The sequence below is a fragment of the Orycteropus afer genome, unplaced genomic scaffold, assembly GCF_000298275.1.
Source record: "Orycteropus afer afer isolate SDZICR_OR568_19922 unplaced genomic scaffold, OryAfe1.0 scaffold00038, whole genome shotgun sequence".
NCBI classification, from domain to species: Eukaryota; Metazoa; Chordata; class Mammalia; order Tubulidentata; family Orycteropodidae; genus Orycteropus; species Orycteropus afer.
Window position 1 is genome coordinate 7,532,534 of NW_006921625.1, and position 9,213 is coordinate 7,541,746.

Sequence of the window (9,213 nt, forward strand, 5' to 3'; positions counted from 1 at the left end):
ATCAGTGGCAAGAATCCTCAGAAGACCTCCACCCATTGTGATGGGTGAGCTCTGATTCTATGACAACAGGGGTCACTCCCCAGCTTCCTTCCAGGTTGAAGGCTGAGAATTCAAGATCAGGAACAGCGAGAAGGAGTGGTCGCAGATGTGTAGAGCTTGGGAGGCAATGGGGAGGTAAAGGACCCAGGCTCAGCAAAGTTCAGCTTCCTGGAGAGAATGCCCAAGCGGAGATGCTTCAACCCACCTTTAGACAAAGACGGAATGTGGGTAAGAAAGATGGTGTCTTCCACAACCTTTCTCGTGCCACATGGGTGTGGCTGAGGATGCTGACCTGAGTTCAAATCCTGCTTCTGCTACTGACTAAAGCGCGGCCTTTGACAACTTCCTTTGCTCACTCTCCTTCCCTTCACCAGTGAAATGGGAATCTTACGGGATTCCTGGGAGACGTACGTGAAACAGTATGTGTAAGGTACTCAGGACATTGGCTCCTTGTAAGTGCCTACTAGACAGCAACTGCTTTCTGTGCTGTTCTTTCTTTGTTCAATTTCTTTGTTCCATCATGTATCTTTTGGCATATGTTACAGCTTATCAGCTTGTGTTTATTGTTGTATACATGTTGATGATGTTGCTTATCATCTTGTTATAGGCTAGCACATAAGCTCCATGAGGGGAGTTCTTTGTCTTCTTAATTCACTGATGAATCTCAAGTACCCATAAAAGGCTCTGACACAGAGAAGGAGCTCAATAGCTACTTGCTGAATAAATTAATAATATATTAAAACCTAACCCAACCCACTACCCACTACCCCATTCCAACTCATAGCAACTCTACCGGCGAGTAGAACTGCCCGATAGCGTTTCTAAGGCTGTAAATCTTTATGGAAGCAGACTGCCACATCCTTCTCCCGAGGAGCAGCTGGTGGGTTCAACCTGCAGATCTTTTGGTTAGCAGCCGAGGACTTAATGACTGCACCACCAGAGCTCAACACTATATTGCATTGTTGTTGTTGTTGTTATGTGCCGTAGAGTCGGCCCCGACTCATAGCGACCCCTCCTTGGGTTTCCAAGGCAGTATCACTACGGAAGTAGGATTGCCCAACCTTCCTTCCGAGGAGTGGCTGGTGGGTTTGAACCGCCAGCCTTCTGGTTAGCAGACAAGTGCTTTAGATATTGCATTAGAAACTTCTAAATACATTGCTGCTAATTCCCAGTCTGAGTCCCTCAGCCCCACCAGACTGTGATAGGGGAGAATTCGTGAAGGCACTCTTAACCCATCTTGATGTTCTGAATGCTCGCCAGCTTCATATTCTTCCCCAAGCCCCACTCTTTGAATATTTGCCACAAAGCCCAATGGGAGTGATTACTAGTCTATCAGGAAACCCTGTGGCCCCAGTGCCTCTCTTGTTTGGTCTCTGCCAGTAAAACAAGTTGACTCTGACTCATGGCGACCCCATGTGTCTCAGGGGAGAGCTGTGCTCCACAGGGGTTTTAAGGCTCATTTACTGGAAGGAGTTCCCTCGGCCTTTCTCTTGAGGTGCCTTTGGGCGGCCTTGAACCCTCAACCTTTCAGTGAGCAGCCGAGCACATCAATTGTCTGCACCACCAAGGACTCCTATTGGGTCTCTGGGATGCATATGTCATACACGGATGGGTCTTTCCCATCCCTGATTTCTACAATTCACTCACAAGGGGAATCCCAGCAGTAGACTGTGGCCCACGACCTCCCTGATCCTCACAGCGAGAGACAGAGTTGGGGAAAGGCAGGGAGTAAGGGTCTTTTAAGGCAGCAATACACAGAAAACCATTACATTTCTTTCAAAGAAAAAGTCAAAATGGAAGACACCTTTGTAAACTTGTGTCCGAAGGCTATAAGAAACTGATTGTACCCACTTGGGCATGACCTTGGCTAAGCTTTCTAATCTTTCTAAATGTCAGCTTACCTGTAAAGTGGGAGTAATAATGACCAAGGTTAGAGGGGATGAATGGGTTAATTCATACGAACATGCTTAGTATTACCCACGGTACATTGTACCCACTGGGTACGAACTGTGACATGTTGTAGTCGTTAGTTGCCAACAAGTTGAATGTGACTCGTGGCAACCCATGTGCTACAGAGTAAAACGGCTTCACAGCATCTTCTTGGCTGTCATTTCAACCAAAGCAGATTGCCAGGCCTGTCTCCTGTGGGAGCACTGGGTGGGTCTGAACCACCAACCTTAATGTCAGTAATTGAGCACAAACCATGCGCTCCCCAGAGACCTTCACTATGACATATAGGTGCATATATATATATATTTCTTAATGCACCTTGCTTCGTTCCACCAAGATTTACAGTGATGTACGGGAAATACACACAGTAAAACTGTAAACTATGAATAGAATGAAAATTCAGGGAATTGGTGCTGGTGTCTTAGGTGGAGAGGTCACATCCCCTTCGCTTGATTTAAGCCCTTGGCGTGGGTCCTGTCTGCTGCCAGCACACACAGCGTAAAGAAGAAGAGTGCTGATCCTGAAGTTTCCCAAAGTAACTTGCAGATGAGTAGGGAAAATTAAAGAAATAGGTGGCTTTGAGTCAGCAGCAGCCCATTTGGGAGGACAGTAATTGCCACATTAGAGGGGACAGTCATTTTGTAGTTGACCTTGCTGTTGTCATCTGGCTGTTGTGGGTAGGAAAGGATTTTCCCACCCATTTTCACCTCCCTATTTAATATTTCAGTCAGTGAGTGAGTGAATGCAGCAGGAATCTCACCCCCAACTAGTTAAAAAGCTATATTTCATGGTTACAATATCTAACAGAAGGGTTTATTTCACAGCTATCTTGTTATAGCCATTAAATATATATTTTAAGAGAGTGGAATTAAAATGCTAGGTCCATTTTTTTTTTTTACAGCGATGTAGTTTGTAGACTTGCAGAATACAAATGAACTCGAGTCATTTAGCTGGTGAGAGAGAACATTCCTGATGTCAGAACAGCTGCCCCAGCCCCAGCCCAAAGGTGCACAGCTTCGCAGGCTGGAGTGTTGACCTGACGCACGTGGAGGAGGGAAGAAGGGAAAGGTGGTCAGCCCTTTGTATTATTAATATGTATCTTTAAAAGGCAATTGTTCAAAAATGTTTTTTGAAAATGAAATTCCCATGAATTAGAAATGAACAGTTCGGGCCTGGAGAACGTCTCAGGTATATTGTCGAGTGAGAGAAGCAAGATGCAAAGTGGTAGGCATGTATGATTCAGTGTTTGCAAAGCAGCACACACCCCTCCGCGTAGAGGCGTCTGTAACGATTGTACCGAGCATTCAGTTGTTAGCGTTGGTTCTCTGCAGGCGGCAGTGGGGGGTGACAAGGAGAGAAAGTAACCCAAAATTACTGCTAAAGAAAAAGGTACTCATAATTTTTATAAGCACACTGATAATATGGCCCTGTGGACGCAAAGGGGTCAGTGGTAGAGATCTCGCCTTGGATGCAGGAGACCTGCGTTCAATTCCCGGCCAGTGCAGCAAGTACAGCCAGCACTTGTCTGTTATTGGAGGCTTGCATGGTGCTGGGATGCTGAGCAGGTTTCAGCAGAGCGTCTAAACTGAGACGCACTAGGAAGAAAGGCCTGGTGATCAACTTGGGAAAATCAGCCCGTAAGAGTTTAGTGATTCCGTGAGCAATTGGGGGCTGGTGCAGGACGGGCAGCGTCTCATCCTGCCATACACGGAGTCGCTTTAACGGCGGCGAACAGCAACAAAATGCATGCAAAAACGATCTGTGTATGTGTGTGCATAAGCCTAAGGTTTACGAAAAGGATGGCGGCCAAGGAGCTGGTGGAGAAGGGCGACAGGGCTTCAGGCGCCTGTTCCCTCCTTCCTGCGCTTTCCTATGTTGCTCGAATTCCTTTAAGCCATGAGCATGTATTACAACTTTAATCAGAAACAAAATACAGTCATCTCTCTTGTGGAAAAAAACAACCCCCATGATGTAATACACACACTTGGTTAAGCAACAGGGAAACAGCGCGAAAGGATCGACAGGAAACAGCAAGTCTTTCTCCTTCCAGATTCTCCGGTTACCAATTTCCTGTATAACCGCCAGACACTCTACACATGGAAGGGTGGGAGGTCTGTGTGGGTTGTTGCCCGCCCTGGATCCCCGTCCCACTCGCCTCACCCCTTGGGCAGCCATTCAGATGCCCTTGAGCACGTTCTTTCATTTGGACCTGCTGTTGTAAATGATGGATCAGTGTTCTATGCACACGGATTATTCATTTACATAAGTAGTGCTGGGCTATGCATCTCACTCTGTTTCTTCCTTCCTTTTTTCCACTCAACAACTGTGGTTTGAAGATATGTCCAGTCTTAGGTCCACATGCCTCTTGCAGCTGTGTAGACTCCAAACCAAGCATCACTCTCACCTTCTACATAAAGGGGAAGACGCTAAACACAGTCTTGTGCTCAGACATTAAGCAAACACCACCTCAACATCAAGTTCTGTTGTGGCTGGAGAAGTAGGACTGTGCCAGTGCTGCCTAATACCATCAAAATGAGAAGGAAGGAAGACAGACAGGGCAGTGGGAATGGATTTAGGAATGTGGGGACAGCTGTGAGCAAAAACAGGAACGTACCATTAGTTCTTGAGAACATTCTGGGAGCATGCGTTCTCTTTTAGTGCTTTCTGCCCTATCAAAAATCTCTGGGTGGTGCAAACCGTGAATGTGATCAGCTGCTAACTGAAAGGTCGGTGGTTCAGGTCCACACAGATGCGCCTCGGAAGAGAGGCCTGGCTACCTACTTCCAACAAGTTGGCCTGTGAAAGCCCCGTGGAGCCCAGCGGTGCTCTGACACCCAGTGGCAGCCCCGTGGAGCCCAGTGTTGCTCTGATACCCATAGGGCCACCAGGAGTCCAGTGAACTTGGCAGCAGCTGGTTGGCTATCCTATGCACAAAGTAGTATTATTTCCATTTTACATGTCAGGAAATGGACGCCTGGAAAAGCTGTCTGAGCTATTAGGGGACACAAAGGTCTGGTGCCCCTCCCCGATGAAGACAACTCAGAGACAGCCGTGGGGTTGCTGGGGCCCTTGGTGGGACACCATCGCAGCCCAGAGCCTCCCTCTGCCCGAGCCAGTTTCCAACCCTCTTTTCCCAGGTCCCCATCCCACAGCGCCCCCCCAGAAGCGTCGTGTTCCTCACTGCTTGGCTTGGTAGGCTTCTGCCTGCTTTGTTCCTTGAGGCATCCCCACTGTCCACAACCTCCCTTCTCAGTGGCAGCCGTGCCCCATGTTCTCGGGCCCACCCCATACCTGCATCACTGGAGGTGGGATTCACCTCCATGAACGTGGGCTCTGTCCTTGGCCCCAAGTGCTTGGAGCTCCCTGGCGAGACAGAAGGTCTTTCTCCTTTGGTGCTCTCTGCTTGTGGAGGCCACGCCCACCCCCAGGCCTGGAAACAGTTCCAGGTGCTGGTGCAGCGGGGGTGGCCCCTGTAACTTGAAACAGGTGGCTCTGGGCCGTTACAATGTCTTCTTGTCTTGGAAAGAATACTTTAAAATTACAGAGATGATGCCATTTCCACTGGATGCCAGAAGCGCCCAAATGGCATTTTAATCACTTTCCAGAGGAAGCTCTGGTACCTGGCCTGTAGATCCAGCTGTGTCTGGTTTTAATCAAGACACGTGCTCTTTCTGCAGTTCCCTCACATTGGACTCACACAGAAGACACCAGAATCCATGACCAGCGCCATGTTGAAAGAAGCCCGAATCCCACATGCGATTCGTCAGATGGAGGGGAAGCTACCGCCCATCTACAAAGCCCGGGAGAAGGTGAGTCAGGGGCATGGCCCCCTGTGCGCTCCAACGGGACCATCAGTCAGGGTTCTCCAGAGAGGCACAGCCACACCCGTGTGCGCTCAGGCACACACTCCACACACTCACACACAGACGCTCACACACACACGCACACTCACACATACAATCCACATGCTCACACACACAGACGCTCACACACCCAGATGCTCACCCATACTCGCATGCACACTCACAATACACTCCACACATTCACACACACTCACACATACACTCACCCACACTCATGCTCACACATACTCCACATGCTCACACACACCCTTGCACATACATGCATGCTCACACACACTCCACACACACACACTTTGTTGGTTACTGTCGAGTGGGCTCTGACGCATGGCGATCTTATGTATAACAGTGAGATGCTGCCTGGTCCTGAGCCAACTTCATGATCCTTGGCAAGTTGAGTCCATTGCTGCAGCCTTTGGGGGGTATCTCCCAACCTAGGGGCTCATTGTCCAGCACTGTACAGAACAATGTGCTCTTAGGATCCAAGTGCTCTCATTGGGTGATTTTCAGAAGTACATCACCAGGTGTTTCTTCCCAGTCGGTCTCAGTCTGGAAGCTCCACTGAACTCTGTCCACCGTGGGTGACCCTGCTGGGATTTGAAATGCTGGTCGCATAGCTTCCAGCCTTGCAGCAAATAACCCGCCACAGTACAACACACTGACAGATGGGCGATGGTACACACACACACACATACACATACTCACACATACACATACACACACAGATTTATTTAAGGAACTGGCTCATGCAATTGTGGGGGCTGGCAAATCAGAACTCTGTAGGGCAGGCTGGCAGGCTGGAGACTCTGCCGGAGGTGATGATGCTGCGGTCTTGAGGAAGAATTCTTTCTTCTCCAGGAAACCTGTTTTTGCTCTGATAAGACCCACCCACATTATCAAGAGTAATCTTGACTTCAAGTCAACTGCTTGTAAGTGCTTATCATGTGTGCATAATACCTTTCCAGCAACTTCTGGTCTAGCGTTTGGCCAAACAGTTGGCCACCACAGCAGAGCCACACTGGAATGTGAAATTCACCCTCAGCATTTTTGGCCAGACAAGTTCTTCTGGTGAGGAACTGCACTTGTACCATCCTAGACCCCTACATGTTGGTTTGTTGTTGTTATTTGCCGTCGAGTCGGCCCCGACTCACAGCGACCCCTCCTTGGGTTTCCGAGGCAGTTGGTAGCATCCCCAATGTACACCCTGGTCATTGTGACAGCTCTAGACCCTAACCCATTTCCCCATACTCTCCAGAAGGAGGCACCTCCTGGTCCAGGTGGTCACATTAGGTTCAAGAAACAAAGTGTTTGGTTACAACTCAGTTTGTGGCCAATTCACGATTAATCTCAGTCACACTTGATGAGTCACTCTGCTCTTCCCAGGAGATCTGGTGGCATAGTGCCTAAGGCATTTGACTGCTAACCAGAAGGCTAGCAGTTCAAACCCACCAGCCACTCCTCAGAAGGAAGATTTGGCAATCTACTTCCGTAGAGATACTGCCTTAGAAACCCAATTAGGGGTCGCTATGGGTGGGGTCCGACTGGACGGCAGTGTGTTTGGTTTTGCTTTGGTTCTGCTCTCCCAGGATCCTCACTGGCTAAACAAAGGCCCCGGAAGTCTGTTCCAGCTTTCAGTTCAGGAGCCCATCCACTTTTCCTTTCCTGCCTCCAAATAAGGTGTTTGAAAGAGGACTTTTATGATTTCAGAAAGTTGGCAGTCAGGTTGAGTTACAAAGGCTTAATCTGCTACTGACAGCGATGACCTCACTGTCCCGTGCTGTCTGTCGCTCCTTCTCTGGTGATGAGCCCACTTCCCTACACAAAGGGTGCTTGCCTCTTCAGCCTTCCTTTCCCATCACTGTGTCCCAGTTCTAAAAGCATCCTGGCTTCTGATGTGTGCCTTCTAACCTCTTCTCTCGCTCTCTTCCAGCAAGCAGTAAATAACAACTTCCCCTTCTCCGTCCACGACAATCGGCACAGCTTTGAGAACATGGGGCACTACTTTGACACCGTGAGTAGTTCTTTCCAAATAAAATGGGGAGCAACATCAGAGATAGAGAACTTTCTGACCGCAAAACTGGAACAAAGTCGACATTAAAACAAGGTCTTAAACAAGCTTCATCACGGGTTACAAAAAAAATGCATGAAGATGCCAAAGTACTATGCCGTTTTGAAGGTTGGCACCAGCCTGTTGCCTCAGATTTATGTGCCCTTTACGATTCTCAGGGTGTTCTGCGGATTTTCTCATGCGTGAGCTTTCTTGTGAAGATGTCCCATGGGAAGGAGGGCAATAGTGTCTTTGGACAGCAGAGCCAAGACCCATGTGGACAAGGAGTAATAATAATGTGTAAGCTCCAGGGAGGGGAGCTCACACATTCTAAGGAAGGCCTACCTACTACAGCTGCTGTTTCTCTGCAGGTGGTGAGTTCCCCGTCGTTGGAGAGATAAGCAAAGTCTGAGTCAAATGCTAGTGGGGTTAACATAGGACTGTGCAATAGAAATACAGTGTGAACCCAATAATGGAGTTTTAAATGTGCCAGCAGCCACGTCAAGAATAGTCAAAAGAAACAAGTGAAATTAATTTTAATAATCTATTTTATATGATGCCATGTTTCTTAAAATTATCACTTGAACATACAGCTGATACAAAATAATTGAGATATTTTACATTTCTTTTTCCAAAACAAGTTTATAAAATCTGATTTGTATTTTATACTTTACCACATAGCTAGAAGACTCACGTTTCAAGAGCTCGGTAGTGAGTGGCTACTGTACTGGGTCACGGTCACCATATTGCATAGTGGTTACCATACTGGATGCCCACTGCCATCGCGTCAATCCCGACCCATAGCGAACCTATGGGACAGAGCAGAATTGCCCTGTGGTGTTTTCAAGGCTGTGGCTCTACAGAAGCAGGCTGCCTCGTCTTTCTCTACTGAGCAGCTAGTGGGTTTGAACCACCAACTTTCTGGTCAGCAGCTGAATGTGTTAGCCACTGCATCCCCAGAGCTCTTTACCACAGTGGATAGTGGTCACCATACTGCACAGTGGTCACCATACTGCATAATGGTTACCATACTTCATAATGGCTACCATAGGGGATAGTGGTCACCACACTGGATACTAGGTATCATACTGTACAACAAGGGTCAACACATCTCAGGTAGAGAGTTGCATTAGGTGACTTCTGAGATTCCTTTCTGAACCTGAAAGTGCAAGACAATGATAATGTTCCTAATACCCAGCATTTGTTGAACATTTGCCGTGTATTAACCCAATGCTATTGAGCTGATTCAGTTTCATAGTTACCCTGTAGGACAGAGTAGAACTACCCAATAGGCTTTCCCAGGCTGTAATCTTTATG

General features: G+C 48.0%; 1 protein-coding gene across 1 annotated transcript in view; it reads left to right on the plus strand.

Moving 5' to 3' along the window:
• The first annotated feature begins 216 nt into the window (after positions 1-216).
• Positions 217-9,213, plus strand: part of TEX36 (testis expressed 36) — a 17,160-nt gene continuing 8,163 nt past the window's right edge. Inside the window, exons 1-3 of the mRNA XM_007936898.1 lie at positions 217-267; positions 5,667-5,798; positions 7,780-7,860. Coding sequence (XP_007935089.1) covers positions 217-267; positions 5,667-5,798; positions 7,780-7,860 — 264 coding nt within the window. The remainder of the gene's footprint in view (positions 268-5,666; positions 5,799-7,779; positions 7,861-9,213) is intronic.